Here is a 20,116-nt window from a genome sequence, read left to right on the forward strand (position 1 = left end):
TGGGCACAGCGCTGAATAGATGAGTCAGGTGAATATTAACAACTTCCTGCCAAAAAACGGCTACAGCGCACACTTACTTTGCTGGAATGGTGAACATGGATGTCCTCCCGTGATTGCCTGTGCACCCTCCAACGGACTAAGCTGATCACAGATCAGGGTAAAGGGCCAATCACAGTGGCTCTTTACCACATGATCAGCTGTGAGCCAATAACAGCTGATCACAGCAGGTAAACACAAGCCAAAAAGAAAGCTTCTGTTAAAGGGCCATCGACACTGATAATCAAGGCACTTATTATCAGTGTCCTGATGATCAGTACAGTCCCAACAGTGCCCACAAGTGCTGCCAATCTGTGCTGCTAATCAGTGTTCACCAGTGTTGCCAATCAGTGCCCACCAGTGCCACCGATCAGTGCCCCATTATCAGTGTCACCTATTAGTGCTGCCCATCAGTCCCCATCAGTGCTGCCTACCAGTGCCCATCAGTGCCGCCTATCAGAGCCCATCAGTGCTGCCTACCAGTGCAGCCTCATCAGTGCCACCTCATCAGTGCCCATCGGTGAAGCCTATCAGTGCACATCAGTGAAGGAGAAAAATCACCTGTTTGCAGAATTTTATAACAAACTATGAAAAATGTTAGTTTTTTTTTTTTCAAAATGCTTTGCTTTTTTTTTGTTTAGCAAAAAATAAAAAATAAAACAGTGTTGATTAAATACCACTAAAAGAAACCTCTATTTGAGTGAAAAAAATGTCATATACGTGTACAGTGTTGCATTACCGCACAATTCTCATTCAAAGTGTGACAGCGCTGAAAGCTGAAAATTGGCCTGGGCAGGAAGGGGGTAAAAGTGCCCAGTAGGCAAGTGGTTAAAGAGGGGTAGGGGGGGCGGGGGGGGCAGACAATGGAAGGTTTTTTGTTCCTTAAAGGCCAAGTTCACCCTGTAAGTGGGGTGCAGCAGCAATAATTCATTAATTCATACAGTCAGGTGCAATAATAGGCTTGCACTGAAGCAATGCAGCAACAGTCCACAATAATCCCTGTGAGAAGACTGGCCACTTGGGTGCAGTCACAGGTGAAGCAATGTGAACTAACGAATAGATTTTCATACAAATTTGTTAGTATTCGTACATTCAGATAAATTCGAACATCCGAATAGCTTAAAGGACCAAAATACGAAATTTACGAATAAGCAAAATAACGGACATGCGAAAATACGAACGGACAAACTTATGAAAATACGAAACTCCGAAACAGTAAAAGAAATAAAATAACATCTATAACGAATGATTTGCATTTCGGATTTTTAATCCTTTGTCTTTTTGTAATTTCGTATGTTCGTATTTTCATTCATATGTTCGTAATTTCTTTTCTTTGTCTGTACCTAATAATGTTTGTTCATGTTTTCGAATCATTCTTTTGAATGGACAGTGTAAGTGTATCTTAATATGTATGTTCGTAATTTCGTATGTTCGTATTTTCCTTCATATGTTCCTAATTTCGTGTTCTCGAATTGTTCTTTCAAATGGGCAGTGTGTTAGTGAGTGATGTATCTTACTTAGACCCCTTTCACACTGGGGCGCTTTGCAGGAGTTACAGCGCTATAAATAGCGCCTGCAAAGCGCCCCTGAAAGAGCCGCTCCTCACACCCCTCAGGGCTTTCACACTGGAGCGGTGCGCTGGCAGGGCAGTATAAAAAGTCCTTCTAGCAGCATCTTTGGAGCAGTGAAGGAGCGGTGTGTATACCGCTCCTTCGCTGCTCCTGTCCATTGAAATGAATGGGGCAGCGTGGCTATACTGCTGCAGCAGCGCTTTGCTGTGGTTTTAACCCTTTCTCGGCCACTAGCAGGGGGTAAAACCACCCCGCTAGCAGCTGAATACTGCCGCTAAAAGGATGGTAAAGCGGCGCTAAAAATAAGCCAATCAGCTTATCCCTTTTGTGTCTGAGTCACACGGAATTCCTGAATCTTTTTAGATTCAGTTGAGGAGGAGACCGAGTCCGGTCTGGTGAGTGAGGGAGTGGACTGGAGTAAGTACAGGACTTATTAGAAGAGCAAGCATTGGATTATTATTCTTTATTTCCTACGAAAGTACGAACCAACAAAAAAGGCAATCTCACAAAAGTAACAATTACTAAATTACGAGTAGTGTACCGAATAAACAAAAATTATTATCTAACAAAATTACAAATTTGGAAACAAAGAAAATTAGATTAACAAAATTATGAATCATTTCGTATCAACGAAAATATAACTGTTCCGAAAATACAAACGAGTCTAAATATGAAAACTCGTGTCTTCCGAAATGAAGAATCGCTACGAATCAACGGAAACGTAAAGAAGCGATACAAATTTTTTTGTTGTGCACATGTCTGGAGTTCCAAGCGGAATGACAGCATCTATAGAGAGGGGCAGAATGCAGCCTGGCTGTTTCATTCTCAAATAGGAAGATGTCCAGAGAAAATGTGACCCTACACATTTCCTCCTCCCCAGGAACCTTTCCCTTCCGCTAGTACTGTCCCCAACAGACAGGATGGATCGACCTCAGTACAACCAGCCTTTCCATACATAGATCAAAACTCAGCCGGTCCCTGCCGAGATTCGATCCATCTATGGAAGGCTTTAGAAAGAAGAATAATGACCCGTACACACAATCGGATTTTCCAATGGAAAATGTTCGATGGGAGCTTTTTGTCGGAAATGTGCGTAGGCTCCATCGCACATTTTCCATCGGATTTTCCATCACACAAAATTTGAGTTCCGTTTCTCAAATTTTCCAACAACAAAATCCGTTGTCAGAAATTCTGATCGAGTGTACACAATTCCGACGCACCAAGTTCTACGCCTGCTCGGAATCAAGCAGAAGGAGCCGCACTGGCTATTGAACTTCATATTTCTTGAGTTCTTGACGCTCGCAATTTCCGACCAACTTTGTGTGACCGTGCGTATGCAAGTCAAGTTGGAGCCAACATCCGTCGGAAAAAATCCCATGGATTTTGTTGTCGGAATGTCCGATCAATGTCCGAACGTGTGTACGGGGCATTAGGGCTTCATTGCACTTTATCCCAACTCACCTTATGAGAACTATAGAAAACACCAGGCAACCAACAAAACACACACATAAAGGAAAATAAAAGTGCTATAACAAGGAGCCGGTGCCAAGAACTGTGTTTCGATGCTCGTATTTCATATTCTTTTTTCATGTCTAGTGGTTTATCGTGTGTTTTCATCAGTAAGAAGCCCAAAGGTACAGTAATTGTGAGGTGTTACAAATCACTTATACATTTATTGTTCTGTAAAATAGGAGACACGTCATTACACATTCACACATACCTCATTCTGCCCGGGACGAAGGCTGGAGACCCGCTGGCTAATTTGTTGCACAGCACCATCACTAATAAGTCTTTGTGTCCAAGAGGGGTTTAAGTTGTAAAAATAACTAGACAATGGGCCAATATATCATTTTTTTTTTTTAAGATCGATAATAAAAAGAAATAAAGGCTTATCTTAAGGACAGTTTGACAAATGCATACACAAACAATAGGCAGCGTTTCCATACGGAGAGATGGCGATTATATACCTTGTCAGGACATCTGTCAACAAGCTTACTATATTATACATATCAGTATGCACTAGCTGAAACCTGTTACTTATGTTTTTTTTTTAAAAGTCCCAAGCAGGCAGATAGATGAATAATGACTGTAAATATGGTGAATATCATTCCTTTCATTCGGAGCCTATGAAGATTAAAATATGGATGCTGCTATTCTGATTTAACCACTTGACCATCATGAGATTTACCCCCCGCCCCTTTCATGTCCAGCTAATTTTTTGCTAAACGCCACTGTGTTACTTTAACTAACAATTGAGCAGTCGTGCGATGCTGTACCCTAATAAAATTGACGTCCTTTTTTTCCCACAAATAGAGCTTTCCTTTGGTGGTATTTGATCACCTCTGGGGTTTTACATTTTTTACGCTGTAAACAAAAAATACCAATTTTGAAAAACTAAAAAAAAAACAACAACAATATTTTTTTACTTTCTGCTATAAAACATACCCAATAAAAAAATTAAAAAAATCAAATGTATTCATCAATTCAGACCAATATGTATTCTGCTACATATTTTTGGTAAAAAAATCCCAATAAGCGTATATTGAATGGTTTGCGCAAAAATTATAGCATCTACAAACTATGGGATATATACTGTAATTTTTATTTTTATTTATTACATTTTTTTTTACCAAGGTATTAATGTCGGCGACGATCAGCGACTTATAGTGCGGCGGACATTTGGACACCGACACTTTTTGGGGACCAGTGACACTAATACAGTGATCAGTGCTAAAGATATGCACTGTACTAATGACACTGGCTGGGAAGGGGTTAAACATCTAGGGCACTCAAAGGGTTAAATGTGTGCCTAGCCAGTGTTTTGGTGTACTGTGTGTGGTGCTTTTACTAGGGGAAGTAATGGATTTTATTCCCTGCTTTGTAGAGAAAGAAAATCTATTACTTCCCCCGCTGACAGGACAGTCCGTAAACAAGGCTGAGCTCTGTCCTGTGTAAATTCACGATGATCGGCAGATGCCGGCGGTAATCCGTTGCCCGGCACCTGGTGATCGATATCTGCTGTGTTTAACCACAGCACAGCTGGGTCGCTGGCGTCACACACGCACCTCCTACCTGGAAGTTTTAGATCATGTACTACGTACCTAAACTGACGCAGCCAACCTTTACCTTAATGCCTTCTCTACATTAATGCAAAAAAACCTTGTGTGTCCAGGATCCCCCACCCATACTTACCTGAGCCTTATCGTGATCCAGTGCTATGCATGAGAGCAGTGGCTCTCTCAACTCTCTCTCTCTTCTCACAGGGCAGATTGATAGCAGTGGGAGCCATTGGTTCCTGCTGCTGTCAATCAAAGCCAATGATGAGGAAGTGGGGGCAAAGCCCCGTTGTCTGTGTCTATGGATGCGGGTAGCGGGGCTCAGAATTGAGGCCCCAACAGTACTCCCCCATAACAAGTGCCTTGCTTGGGGGGGGGGGGATTACTCGGCAGAAGGGAGGAGACAAAAGCACTAACGGGGAACCCCCAGAAGAAGAGGATCACAGCTGCTTTGGGAAAAACCACGGCACAGAAAATTTATGGTTTACAATCACTTTAAATTCTGCATCATAGTAGGTGGCTTTTGCCATAATATGCTGCAAAGTCTCACATTATGGTAGAATGACCTCCAGCAATGCAATCTGAGCGATCTTCCCAGTCACTCTGTCACCACCGCTGACATCTTCATCCAGTCTTCTTCAGGGTTTGGGATCTTTAGCCATCTTCACTGGCTGGGCGGAGACAAGTTAACATCTGCACATGGGCACAGGTAGGACTTCATCCTGAAACCCATACGCTGAGCTGCACATGCACAAATCAGTGTACACTAGAGTCCCATTCACACCTAGCGTAGAGGGAACCTGTGTTCCAGCACATGGTTATTGGCGCTTTTTTGTGCATTTTTCATTTGAAGGGGCTTCCCTATGCACGACAAACACACCAAAGAAGCTCCAGAACCTTTTCAGGCATGTGGCATTGCGTTAACTAATAGATGATGATCACTTTTTGCTGACGACGTCTTACTAACTATTACCAATCCACAGATTTCCCTCCCCTCATTGCACAAGCTACTAACATCCTTTGGGGGTATTTCTGGGTACAAGGTTAACACCTCCAAGACTGAGGCCCTCCCCATACACATCCCTGCCACACAACTCTCTAGACTAAAAGAATCTTATCCCTATAGATGGTGCAGTGATTCACTCAAATACCTGGGGGTTTTTCTGACCCCTTCTTACTCCCACCTGTTCCGTGCAAACTTTCCTGCCCTGTTTCAGGATATAAATAATTCACTACTGACCTGGTCTAAATACCCTTTATCCCTGCTGGGCAGGATCAACGTCCTTAAAATGTCAGTCTTGCCCAGACTACTCTACCACTTTGAGACACTGCCAGTCGCCATTCCAACCCCACAGCTTAAACTTCTCAGACGACGTTTCCTAAAATTTATATGGGCTGACAGGTCTCATCGCTTTGCCAGCTCAGTGGTGTTTGCGCCTACGGGTCGGGGGGGGGGGGGGGGGGGGTTGGGTGCTCCGGATATTGTGAAATATTATCATGCTACCCATTTATGAATTATTGCTACCTGGTCCTCTCTTAATGCCACGAGTCGGTGGGCTGCTATTGAGAAGGGGGTCCTGTATCCGGTTCACCCATGCTCCCTGATCTGGGGCGCCCCATCCCCACTACCCCCTACCCTTAGACGTCAATGTACGGCCCCAATGTCCTTCACTTTGGACTTAAGGCAAAAGTGTAACAAAAAGTACTCCCTCTCCTCAGCCTGCCCCCCCTCTTGAATGTCTTATTTAATCCTACTATCCCTGATGGATTGTCTATGGGTAGGATTTCCCCGTGGCTAGATCCCCCTCTTTTCAAACTTAGAAACCTGGTACACCCTGTTTCCTCTAGACTCCATGCCTTTGAGACCTTGCGAGAAAAATATGACATCCCCAAACATTCTTTTTACTTCTACCTACAGGTGAGACACTTCTTTAGCTCTAGGTCTCCGACTTTAACCCTTGACACTCCCACAGCTTTTGAGCATCTCTGCCCTCAAGGCCCACATCAACTTAATTTAATTTTCTCTATTCACCGAATCCTCCATGAGTAGACTCCTTTAAACGAACTTACACATCTACAGTGGTGTGAAAAAGTGTTTGCCCCCTTCCTCATTTCCTGTTCCTTTGCATGTTTGTCACACTTAAGTGTTTCGGAACATCAAACCAATTTAAACAATAGTCAAGGACAACACAAGTAAACACAAAATGCAATTTGTAAATGAAGGTGTTTATTATTAAAGGTGAAAAAAAATCCAAACCATCATGGCCCTGTGTGAAAAAGTGATTGCCCCCTAAACCTAATAACTGGTTGGGCCACCCTTAGCAGCAACAACTGCAACCAAGCGTTTGCGATAACGTGCAATGAGGCTTTTACAGCGTCCTGGAGGAATTTTGGCCCACTTATCTTTGCAGAATTGTCCTAATTCAGTTACATTAGAGGGTTTTCGAGCATGAACGGCCTTTTTAAGGTCATACCACAACATCTCAATAGGATTCAGGTCAGGACTTTGGCTAGGCCACTCCAAAGTCTTAATTTTGTTTTTCTTCAGCCATTCGGTGGTGGACTTGCTGGTGTGTTTAGGATCATTGTCCTGCTGCAGAACCCAAGTTCGTTTCAGCTTGAGTACACGAACAGATGGTCGGACATTCTCCTTCAGGATCTCTTGGTAGACAGCAGAATTCATAGTTCCTTTTATCACGGCAAGTCTTCCAGGTCCTGAAGCAGCAAAACAGCCCCAGACCATCACACTACCACCACCATATTTTACTGTTGGTATAATGTTCTTTTTATGAAATGCAGTGTTCCTTCTACGCCAGATATACTTGGACACACACCTTCCAAAGAGTTCCACTTTTGTCTCATCGGTCCACAGAATGTTGTCCCAAAAGTCTTGGGGATCATCAAGATGTGTTGTGGAGAAATTGAGACGAGCTTTGATGTTCTTTTTGCTCAGCAGTGGTTTTCTCCTTGGAACTCTGCCATGCAGGCCATTTTTGCCCAGTCTTTTCCTGATGGTGGAGGCATGAACGCTGACCTTAACTGAGGCAAGTGAGGCCTGCAGTTCCTTGGACGTTGTTGTGGGGTCTTTTGTCACCTCTTGGATGAGTCGTCGCTGCGCTCTTGGGGTAATTTTGGGCGGCCGGCCACTCCTGGGAAGGTTCACCTCTGTTCCATGTCTTCGCCATTTGTGGATAATGGCTCTCACTGTGGTTCGCTGGATTCCCAAAGCTTTGGAAATGGCTTTATAACCCTTTCCAGACTGATAGATCTCAATTACTTTCTTTCTCAATTGTTCCTGAATTTCTTTGGGTCTCGGCATGATGTGTAGCTTTTAAGGATTCTCTGGTGGACCTTACTGTGTCAAGCAGCTCCTATTTAAGTGATGCCTTGATTGTGAACAGGTGTGGCAATAATCAGGCCTGGGTGTGGCTAGAGAAATTGAACTCAGGTGTGGACAACCACAGTTATAGTATGTTTTAACAAGGGGGGCAATCACTTTTTCACACAGGGCCATGATGGTTTGGATTTTTTTTCACCTTTAATAATAAACACCTTCATTTACAAATTGCATTTTGTGTTTACTTGTGTTGTCCTTGACTATTGTTTAAATTGGTTTGATGTTCCGAAACACTTAAGTGTGACAAACATGCAAAGGAACAGGAAATGAGGAAGGGGGCAAACACTTTTTCACACCACTGTATATATGAGTAGATGGTCTCAGTTGTTGGACAAACCTATCTCCCTGCAGACATGGGATAGGATTTGGTCCTCTACTTTCAAATCCTCTAAGTGTGTCACGCAAAGAGAAACAGCAATAAAAATCCTTATGTTTTGGTATAAGACCCCTGATGTCATCCACAAATACGATTCTTCAGTCTCATCATCCTGTTGGCGATGTGGACTTGACATTGGGTCACTGTTTCATATCTTCTGGAAATGCCCTTTGATACGGCCTTTCTGGATAGCGGTGGAGTCGTTGGTGGTGGAGGTGACGGGGGTGTCCCTTCCGATCGATCCCCTACACTGTTTGCTGGGTCTCCCTATACCAGGTATACCTAAAAACACCAATCGACTGGTTTCCTACATTTTACTTGCTGCTAAGAGGCTTGTCCCACTGTGTTGGCTGTTCAGTGCAACTCCCCCTGGCCTAGATTGCTCCAACTGGTGTCTGAAATTAGGAGAATGGAGTATCTGACAGCCTCGGTACATGATTTAGTTCCCCAGTTCGATAAAGTGTGGGAACCCTGGGATCGGCATATGGGGCCCCCCCTGTCGGTACATCCATCTGACGGCAGCTACTTTCCCTACCCAGTCCTCAGGGTAACTTGTCCCCCGCCTCCCGGGGACTTGCTATGCTGACCATGTGAACGTTCGGTTGTTTTGCCTTTTTCTTTTGGCCACCGGCCTCTTGTTGAACGGAATAGTTTGTTTGATTTACATAAACTGTTTGTTATTTACAGTACGAGATATGGATACGCAGTTCACCTTTGTGCCTGCGTTTGTGGACATTCTTCTCTGTCTGTTGTAACTAATGTTTTTCACCATGATCTATATTTTTCTCTATTTACTGAATTTTCCAATGCACTAGTGTATTGTCTTTGCTTTGAAAATTAATAAAAATTACAATTATAAAAAAAAAACTAATAGATGATGATCCGCAATGCCATACATTCGCTTAAATCCTTTCAAATTTATTGATACTCCATAAAAGACAGGTAGGTACAACAGATGTTAATGCGTTTCAGCCATGACGGCCTTGTTCACCATGGCATAGTAGCACCTTTTTCTTTTTCTTATGAAGCATTGTGTGTTTTTTCAACAGGCGCTTGTCACGTAACAAAAAGCATAGCAAAATGTGTCTGCTAACCACACTTGGGGTGCCATTAACAATAGCATCGCATGCACAACACAACACAACAAGTGTTTGTAGCGCACTTTTTGTTAATTTCCAAAACATGCTCAAAACCGAGCGTTCCTGCGCATCTTTGCGTGCGTTCTGGAAACTCATAGGTGTGAATGCAGCCTATGAAGAAAATATTTTGCAAAACACTTAAATACTTAAATAACACCATCAATTTATGCAGCAATTTACACATATATTGTACATCAGTCCCTGCCTTCAAAGAGCTAACATTCTAAGGTCCCATAAACTCACATTCATACATACACATACTAGGCCCAATTTAGACAAAAGACAATTAACCTGCCTGGCGCTATGATTCAGTCTGGTTTTAGGTGCTGAAAGGGGTACAATTATTTTGCATGGAAATTTGGCATTTTATATTGTAGTCCTGTAATTCTTAGGAATAACTCTCTTAAATCTGTTCAAACCAGAGTCTAGCAGACATCCCGGGTATGATAAAGTTTATACTATATTAAATAATAATAAAAATTATTCAATAATGTAATCAAATCCTAAAACACTGAAAAAGGGATACTTTTTGGTTGCTATGGACAATCTCCAAATTTCAGGCAGAAAAAAACAGTATTTATAATATAAAAGTGCATGCAGGGCACTGCACAGACCACTAGGGACAAAGGGGGTGTGTATTTTTTAATACAGTACTGTAAGATTACAGTGCTGTGTGTGTTTTGTGTCTTTTTACTTTTTTGAATTTGCCGCCGTTCTCCGCTCCCGTGTGCCGTAACGTCGCAGGGAACGGAGCTCGGCGGCATTCGGCGCTGTGAATCGAGCGGAGGACAACTCAATCACACAGCGCGGAGGACATCGCTGGACAAGGTAAGTAACTCTCCCTGTGTCCTCCCTGTATCCAGCGATGCGATCCCGAGTCTGGCTCAGGGTAACCGCTCCTGTTAGTAAAATCCCAACCCGAGCCAGACTCGGGATTACCGCTAGGGGGGGTTAATGGTCTTTGTAGTGTGGGAGGAAACCCATGCAGACACAGGGAGAACATGCAAACTCCAAGCAGGTAGAGCTGTGATTTGGTTTGTTGCAGGCTGACTGTTAACCACCCTGGTGTATGATTATGTCAGATTTTTGTCTCTCAATGTGGTACAATTGTTTTGCGTAGAAATTTGGCGTTTTATATTGTAGGCCTGTAATTCTTAGTAACACACTTAAATCTGTCCAAACAAGAGCCTAGTAGATATCCGGGTATGATAACGTTTGAAACTTAAAATTATAATATAATAAATAACTATAAATAATTATAAAAAATAATAATATAATAATAATAATAAAATTTATTTCCTCACAATTGATTCACTATCGCTCAATTCTGCAAGTGTTCTAATTTACTATCTCTGTTTTCTTGCTGGTGTAAAACCACTTTTGGCGTAAAGGGACACTTTTTGGTTGCTATGGACAATCTCCAGTTTCCAGGCAGAAAGAACAGTATATAGAATATAAAACTGCATGCGGGACACTGGACAAAGCACTAGGCACAAAAGGGATGTGAAATTATTTCATACAATAATGTAATCTGTAAGATTACAGTGTACTGTATGTGTTACGAATTTTAAATGTTTTAAATTTGCCATCGGGCTCCGGCCCCGTGCGTCGCAACACTCACAGGGAACGGAGCCCGGCACACAGAGGCATCGGGCAGAGGACAGAGCCTGCAGCCACACTCAGGAAAACTGCCAGGGAAGTTAATGAGCTAGGAATTTTAGTTTGAAGTTTTTTATCAACTAATTGCACATTCTCGTTTAGATCTGCCAGCAACTATGTAGTGCAGGGACTTGCCTGACTGGATACAATTTAATTGGATAGTTTAGGAAGGTCAGCAAATTACATAGTTTTGGTATATCTAAAGCTGATTGTAGAAACATTGCACACTCGGATTGTAACATGTATGATGACTCGAAGACTCATATATGCTATATGTACTGTATTTATGGTTAACAACATCCTTTGAATTTTTGTTTAGTATCAAAGATGTTAAAATGAAATAACACAGATTGTAAACAATCACCTTGTAAAACAACCCATTCAGTCTAAAGCCCCATACACACTATCAATTTTTCTGCTGAGTTTTTCCTTCAGATTTACCAAAACCGTGTATTATGAGGTCAACATTAGGAGTTTCAAGTTGTATGCAATCAGGCAGGCCCTTGCACTACATGGTTTTGGTAAACCTTAAGGAAAAACTCAGCAGAAAAACGGATAGCGTGTATGGGGCTTAAAAAAAAATGAAAGGGAAAACATTTGTGTATATGTTTGTATACATATATATATATATATATATATATATATATATATACTAAAAGATAACTACCTTTTTTATCTAAGTCATCATATTCCCTCTGTTCTCAGCTGCATAAGAGCTGGGGGGGAGCTGCAGAACACTGAGCTTTGCAGTGAATGGCTGTGCAGATAGTGGATGGTCTAATCATTAGAGGAAAGCAGGCTGAGTTCCCGGTATAGCTAGTGAAGTGACCACGCTGTTCTCTCCTGCTTAGTGTGGTCAATTTTTAATAGGACAGCAGATGAACTGGCAGGATCACAAAGGATTTCACATAAAGGAAGCAATAAAATGAGAACAGGAGACTTTTTTTTTATACAGCAGCCATATATCAGAATATGAAATGTTGGGTTTACAAATGCTTTAAGTTCCACCATAATGTTTCAAATAAAGTATAAAAAGGAAACATGCACTGCCACTGTAACCTTTCATTGAATTTATCAAGTAACACTTTGAATTTCAGTAAGGCCTCTGCTGCCATCTACAGGATGAAAATGATAATGACTGTAAAATAACCATCAAGAAATTGTTAATCTCTTATAGCAAGAAGATATCGAATGCAACATGAGCTGAGGTTTGAAATACGATTTTTCAATGCAGGAATCAGAAGGTTGGGCAGTGACTGGCATGTGCAATAAGTCAAAGGCAATATACAGGCGGCTGACAGGAAAGAGCGGAACCAACAAGTGATGCGTTTGTAGGTGACATTAAGGGTCCATGCACACTAGGCAGCAGAAAAAACACCACAACTGCTGGTAGGAAAAAAAGCAGCAGAAAAAACAATCCTATGAAGCATATTGTACACGTTTAGACACATTTGCATTTATAAGCGCTTTCCCCCAAAGCAGTAAAATAAAATTGTACACTTAAAAACACCTGAAGCACCTAAACACCTAAAGATCCAATGAAAGATGCACTTGTGAAGGGGTTTTTTAGCTTCTTTACAAATATGCCTGTAATTTTTCAAAAGTGCATGTACACATACAGGCTGAGTTGCTTCTACAGTCTAAAAAAATGCCAAATGCCTATAAAAGCAGCATTTTTTATGCCCAGTGTGCATGAGGCCTAATATATGTAAAGGCACCATCTTTAAAAGAGAAGTATGAGCAAAGCTGTTTTGGCCATACTTCTCTTGTGGGTCACAGAAGTGCACTTACTTGTGCTCTACTGTGACCTAGAATCAGCCAACAGTGGGCTAAAAATCTGCTGTCGGCTGATATCACAGAGCCACTTCAGACTGTGTAAGAGCCAGAGCCATATGCCTATCAGGCATCTGGTTGGATCCTGACATTATTGCCAGGATTCACCCAGAAGCCTGATCGGCATATGGTTCTAGCCCTCAGCGTGCCACTGAGAGCCTGAGCTTGCCACTCTCGCTTCCTGCACAGCCCAGCACTCCAATAAGAGCGGGAGGGGCAGAGCAGACCAAGAATGAGTGATCAGCAGTCATGTAATCGCTCAGTTCTCAGGCTTAGAGCCACCACACTGATGCTGCAGCCATAGAGCTGAGTATGTACTGTATGTTTGTTTTGTTTTTTTTATTTCCCACACTTCTCCTTTAACTCCACATATAACATCCTAATATTTGGTAAATGGACAGGATGGGGAGAATAACACTGCATTTAATAAGTCTTACTAGTAGTTTCTAATAGTTCCTTATAAATTCACTGGAATAATAGTTTATGCAAAGGTATTTAGGTCACTGTCTGTCCTGACAATAATAGTGTAAGTTATTGGATTTGTATGGGTATGACCCAAATCTTCCACCAAACCTTCTTCTCCCTCTCTAGATCACATCTAACCAATTTTTCCTTTACCTTGTTCCTGTAGGGAAACAGCTTTTATTATTGCTTGTAACATCATCACCAGGCTTGTAAGAATCCCCGCTCCCCCGCCGCACATTGTTGTTCCTCCTGCTGGTTTGTACATCACTACAGGACATATGAACTGGTTAGAGGAAGCACCCCGGCCGCTGGAAAGGTAAGTATACCCCACTTTAAGTACACTCACTTTACATACACTCGTGAGTACGGACATACCTCCAAGTGTACGTAAAGTACCTCACAAGTACAGACATCCTGCGCCTTGCAGCCACAGTATAACCTGGAAGAGGCAGAGCTGCCACCCGGAGCTGTCGCCAGGCCCAGAGTTGCTGCCTGAACGTAGGTGGATTACTGTACAGAACTAAAAACGTCACTCCCTGAACCCCCCCACCACCACCACTACAGCCCATGGCCCTCCACTATAGGCCCTGATTCCCCCACTACAGCCCCTGACCCCCCCCCCCCCACACACACACACACACACACTACAGATCCTGCCCCACCGCCCCTGACCCCCCCAGAAGTGAAAAAAGGTATTGCTTTTTTTTAAGTACATTTTCGTTTTACATACATGCTCTGGTCCCATTGTGTACTTAAAAGTGGCAAAATGCCTGTATTGCCTCTTTTATTACAGGCTGCATAGTGTGTAGAAGTATGATACTTTAAAGTGGACCTTCAGTCCTTTTTCATCTTTCCATCTATTAAATCTTCTACCCTTGATGTTTTAACTTTGGATAGTAAAGCATTTTTTTTCTGCCAGTAAACCCCCATCATGTTTCTTGTCTGGTAAAAAGCCTAGGCTTATGACATCATGCACAGCTCTCTCTCTCACTCTTGTGAGAGTTTGCCAGGGAAGGAGGGGAAGGGGTGAGTCATGAGGGGGCCAATGAGAGCTACAGAGCAGGAGGTGTACCTCTGTGTGTCTGTGTAAATCCAGGAAGTGAACATTCAGCAGCTTCAGCTGCCCACAGTTAAAATGGATGCAGCCAGACTCAGTGCAGAGAGATTTCTGCAGCCTATTTGGCAAGTACAGAATCACAGTATATATAAAATAATAGGCAAAGTGTTTGAAGGGAGAATGGTAAAAGATGTTTGCATTACAAATTATGTGAGCAGACCGCAGTTCCTCTTTAAGCTGATTATAACTACACTGAGCAGGAAAGATCATAAAGTGCACACTGTAGGAATATGAACATAAATGTATTTACAGTAGAGAATTGTAAATTGCTCCCTGTGACTCTACAAACTGTGATTTACATTTGTGACTTTGAACGGACTAGGGAAAATGACATGTACTTTTGGACATGTCATGTACAGACAAAGGGGTTGATTTACTAAAGGCAAATAGACTTGTGCACATTGAACAAGTTCAGTTTCTAAAGAGCTTAGTAAATGAGCAGAATCTCTGCCGACATTTACCATCCAATCATGTGCAAGCAAAAATGCTGTTTTTTTTTACTTTTTATTTCCTTACACGTGATTGGATATTCTTTGCAAAATGAAGCTTCATCTCATTTACTAAGCTCTGGAACAACTGCACTTGCAGAGTGTACATTCTATTTGCCTTTAGTAGATCAACCTCAAAATGTTGTGCTGGTATATTTTCCTTGACAAAAGTCTGTAATAAAAGAAATGCAATGTACATCACATTCCTACCTTCTGCCTGATGTGTAGTGATCGGAGTCTGTGTCTCCTTGGAGTAAGAAACGACTTCTCGGGGTTGGAAATCCACCTGGGTGATCTTTGAGACTCCAAGTTTAATAAGTCTTCTTCTGAAAACAGAAATGTGTTTAACTGTTACCAGCTAAATAGAAAACAAATTAGTTTTACAAGACATGGGAGGCTAATTTGGGCCGATGGCCATGAAAGTTCTACCCTCCTGCTGCTTTCTGCTTCAGTTTTACAAAAATGTCTGAGGAGAGGCAGAAGAGAGAATAGAATAGCCTCAGGGTCTACAGGGTATTGTCAGGAGGAATGTACTAGCAGGGGGGCATTGCTAAAGGGACAGTACCTAAGGGGACATGGGGGGGGGGGGGGGGTTATTTACTAAAGGCAAATCCAGTTTGCACTACAAGTGCACTTGGAAGCGCAGTTGCTGTAGATCAGCATTTTAGCTTCCACATGATTGGATGATGAAAATCAGCAGAGCTTCCCCTCAGATCTACAGCGACTGCACTTCCAAAGTACTTTCAGTGTACTTGTAGTGCAAAGTGGATTTGCCTTTAGTAAATAACCCCCAGGGCCTCTTACACTGCTGCAAATACTAGCTGCAGGGATACAGCCATACCCCACTTTTAAGTACACAATGGGGTTTATTTACTAAAGCTGGAAAGTGCAAAATCAGGCTCACTTCTGCATAGAAACCAATCAGCTTCCAGGTTTTATTACCAAAGCTTAATTGAACAATCTGAAGTTAGAAGCTCATTGGTTTCTATGCAGAAGTGAGCCTGCTTTTGCACTTTCCAGCTTTAGTAAATAAACCCCATTGTGTACTTAAAAGTGGGGTATACCTGTATTCTGTTCAATCGCTGCACACAGCATTGGCAGAAGTGATCTAGCTGTAGCTAAGGCTTTTGCTTTATGCCTGTTTCACATGGGCTTCCTCTTGTATTAGAGGACTATGAACAGCAAGTTTTTCTGAAGCTTTCAGCAAGCTTTGAGCAGCTCTCTCCAAGCCTTTAAAGCGCTCCTCATCTCCTGTTTGGGAATGTTACACAGATCTTAACTGGAGAGCTGATTGCTACTATAAACAAGCTGCTAGCAGGCTTTCAACAAGTATCAAGTAGTGCTGAAGCCTGTTAGTGGTTTGCTTAACCCCCCTAGCGGTAATCCCAAGTCTGGCTCGGGTTGGGATTTTAATTACAGGAGTGGTAACCCCCGAGCCAGACTCGGGATCGCATCGCTCGATGCAGGGGAGGACAAAGGGAGAGTTACTTACCTTGTCCCCTGGATCCAGCGATGTCCGCTGCGCTGTGCGATCGAGCTGTCCTCCGCTCGATTCACAGTGCCGAATGCCGCTGAGCTCCGTTCCCTGCGATGTTACGGCGCACGGGAGCGGAGAACGGTGGCAAATTCAAAAAAGTAAAAGTACACAAAACACACACAGCACTGTAATCTTACAGATTACAGTGCTGCATTACAAAATTGCACACCCCCTTTGTCCCTAGTGGCCTGTGCAATGCCCTGCATGCACTTTTATATTATAAATACTGTTTTTTCTGCCTGAAATTTGGAGATTGTCCATAGCAACCAAAACGTGTCCCTTTTTCAGTGTTTTACGATTTGATTACATTACTGAATATTTTTTATTATTCTTTATTATATTATAAACTTTGTCATACCCGGGGTGTCTGCTAGACTCTGGTTTGAACAGATTTAAGAGCGTTATTCCTAAGAATTACAGGACTACAAAATAAAACGCCAGATTTCCATGCAAAATAATTGTACCGCTTTCAGTACCTTATTCCAGACTGAATCATACCGCCAGGGAGGTTAATCACTTCAGCCCCAGACCATTTTGCTGGCCAAAGACCAGACCACTTTTTGCGATTCGGCACTGCGTCGATTTAACTGACAATTGCGCGGTCCTGCGACGTGGCTCCCAAACAAAATTGACGTCTTTTTTTCCCCACAAATAGAGCTTTCTTTTGGTGGTATTTGATCACCCCTGTGGTTTTTATTTTTTGCGCTATAAGCAAAAATAGATCGACAATTTTGAAAAAAACGCATTATTTTTTACTTTTTGTTATAATAAATATCCCCTAAAAATATATATAAAAAAAATTTCCCTCAGTTTAGGCTGATACGTATTCTTCTACATATTTTTGGTAAAAAAATAAGCGATTATTGATTGGTTTGCGCAAAAGTTATAGCGTTTACAAAATAGGGGATAGTTTTATGGCATTTTTATTAATACATTTTTTTTTTTACTAGTAATGGCGGCGATCAGCGATATTTATTGAGACATTATGGTGGACACATCGGACATTTTTGCCACATTTTTGGGACCATTGTCATTTATATAGCAATCACTGCTATACAAATGCAGTGATTCCTGTGTAAATGACACTGGCAGTGAAGAGGGGTTAACCAGTGGGTGGCAGTGTAGGGGTTAAGTGTTCCTAGGGGTGTGTTACTAACTGTTGGGGGCTGGGCTTTCTTTTAGAGAACACTGATCTCTGCTCCAATCACATGGAGCAGAGATCAGCGTCACGTGTTGCTAGGCAGAACGGGGAGATGCTGTTTACAATGGCATCTCTCCGTTCAGCCGCCCCGTGAGACGATCGCGGGTATGCCCGCTGTGATCGAGTCCGCGAGACCTGCGACCGGACTCACGGGGGTCCCGACCAGCATGCAAGCTTAAAGATTCATTAAAGATTGGACGTACCTGTACACCAATATGCCTGCCCGTGCCATTCTGCCAACGTACATTGGGGTGCGCTGGTCGAGAAGTGGTTAAAGTGGCAATCTGCACTCCCATGTAGATCCGTATTCAACATTTACAAACTGGAGCTGAAGGATTCGTTAAAAGCCTCAACAAATCTTGCTGAAAGCCCTGCAAATGCTTTGTAGATGTTTGCTGTTCACATTGCTCTTTTACAGGCCGAAGCCTGTGTGAAACAAGTTTTTCATAAATTTGAGTGCTCGCTTTCAGGAAAGAAACACCAATGCCAGGTTAGTCTTAAGCCTCGTACACACGATCAGATTATTGGCCATCAAAACCATGGACTTTTGTCCGAAGGGCGTTGGCCCAAATTTGTCTTGCATACACATACACATACATACACATGTTGGCGGAAAGTCCTACAAAAATTGTCCGAAGGAGCGTACACGCGGTTGGATTTACCGCCAACAGGCTGACATAGAACATTTCCCTTTGGAAAGTCTGATCGTGTGTACTAGGCATAAGAGGAGGATGAAGCTGCTAAAACATCATGAGTGCTTCCATCTCATTTTCTTTTCATAAGAAGATCCATTGCTCTCAGCTCTGTTTGTACTGCAGAGAATAGTGGCCAGTTAGAGAACAATGGTTATAGGTACAGAAAGGCACACTGCCTGTGTACATGTGCTGCGCAAAATGGTAGTATCAAAAAGATGTTCAATACATATGAAAGAAAAGGGATGGAAGGATCAGTGAACTGAAGGATGTTCTGATGGCTCCTGCTCCTTAGCTATAAGCATTCACATACATATTCCCTACATCAGTAGATTCCATTACATGCTGCAGAAAAACAATGGTTTCCCTTCACTCTATGTGGGCACCTGGTTTTCTATAGGGTTCCCTATACTCCTTATGGGAGCCTGGCCTGCAATATATCCCCAACTCACACATTCCTGAAGAAAGCCTGAAGTAGGGGGGTGCTGTATGCAAACAGCTGGTTAACCAGGATTAGCAACAAAGAGAACATATCTCGCTAGAACACCATGGATTCTTAACATATAAGTATACTGAAGGATCACAACACAATCAGTGTCAGTGCAACTTCAAGGCCACACAGGACCCATTGCCAGGCAATGTGATGCCTGATGATTCATTGTCTGCTGGCAGGGCTGCTGATAAGGTAGTAAAGCCAGCCCTCCTGTACTGGGCCCAGGCCCCATCAGTTTAAAAGGACAGGAGAGCTGACTGTACGGCTTCATCACTGACACTGATCCTTTTATGGTTCCCCCTACAGAGCTTCCAGCTTCTCCTCCTCTCCCTGCCTTCTGCTGCTCTGCAGGGGAATTCTAGTATTTGTGCCTCCCTCTCCCCACTTCTCTGATCACCCCCACCCCCCTGCTGTCCGGGTCCACCTTTGTCCCACCCTTTCACCTGTTGTCCAGGCCTCCCTGTGTGCCCTTTCCCTTGCAGCGCTGCCAGCTTCCCTCCTCTCCCTCCCTCCTGGGGGCAGCTGCTGAGGATACGCAAGTGGGGTCATTTCAGGATGGAGTATGGGGGTGCCAATAAATATGTCATATTTAATAGCCCCTTTCTTTCCTGAATAAACTGTGTTTATTATACTTCAGTTTGTGAATGAACAGGAGTCTCTGAGTGCTTCCTATTCATTTATTCGTGATAAAGAAGAGTAATCTATGTCCCTTTCTCTGACCAAAGACCCCCACTCCCCCACAGCAGGGCAGCTATGAAAATGTAAAATAAAAAAAAATAAAAAAAGATTAAAAAATAAATAAATAAAGGGTTCATTCACATGTGCTTTGCTCTCTGAAAAGCAGTCAGCATTTATATCTTCAGAAAGCAGTTGACAGGCAATGAGAAAACATCGCCTTTTCGCCCCCCTGCTTTAACCCCACACTAGTGCACTGCAATCAGGTGCTTTGAAGAGCAGCACTATTCACTTGAATGGGTCTTGGGGTATAATTTCTGGCATGGCTGTTAAGCATGGCATCGCAGCCATGCAGAGCCGCTGTTAGAAATCATGGGGCCC

The 20,116-nt window shown here is 42.7% G+C and overlaps 1 protein-coding gene across 4 annotated transcripts in view; it reads right to left on the bottom strand.

Annotated features, from left to right (window-relative positions):
- Positions 1–20,116, bottom strand: part of DYNC1I1 (dynein cytoplasmic 1 intermediate chain 1) — a 792,350-nt gene that overhangs the window by 534,998 nt on the left and 237,236 nt on the right. For all 4 annotated transcript variants that reach the window (XM_077490748.1, XM_077490750.1, XM_077490749.1 and 1 more), the window contains one exon: positions 15,348–15,463. In XM_077490748.1, the coding sequence (XP_077346874.1) occupies positions 15,348–15,463 (116 nt within the window). The remainder of the gene's footprint in view (positions 1–15,347; positions 15,464–20,116) is intronic.

This window comes from Lithobates pipiens, unplaced genomic scaffold, assembly GCF_037356315.1.
Source record: "Lithobates pipiens isolate NorthernLeopardFrog02 unplaced genomic scaffold, aLitPip1_a1.2 Scaffold_19, whole genome shotgun sequence".
NCBI lineage: Eukaryota > Metazoa > Chordata > Amphibia > Anura > Ranidae > Lithobates > Lithobates pipiens.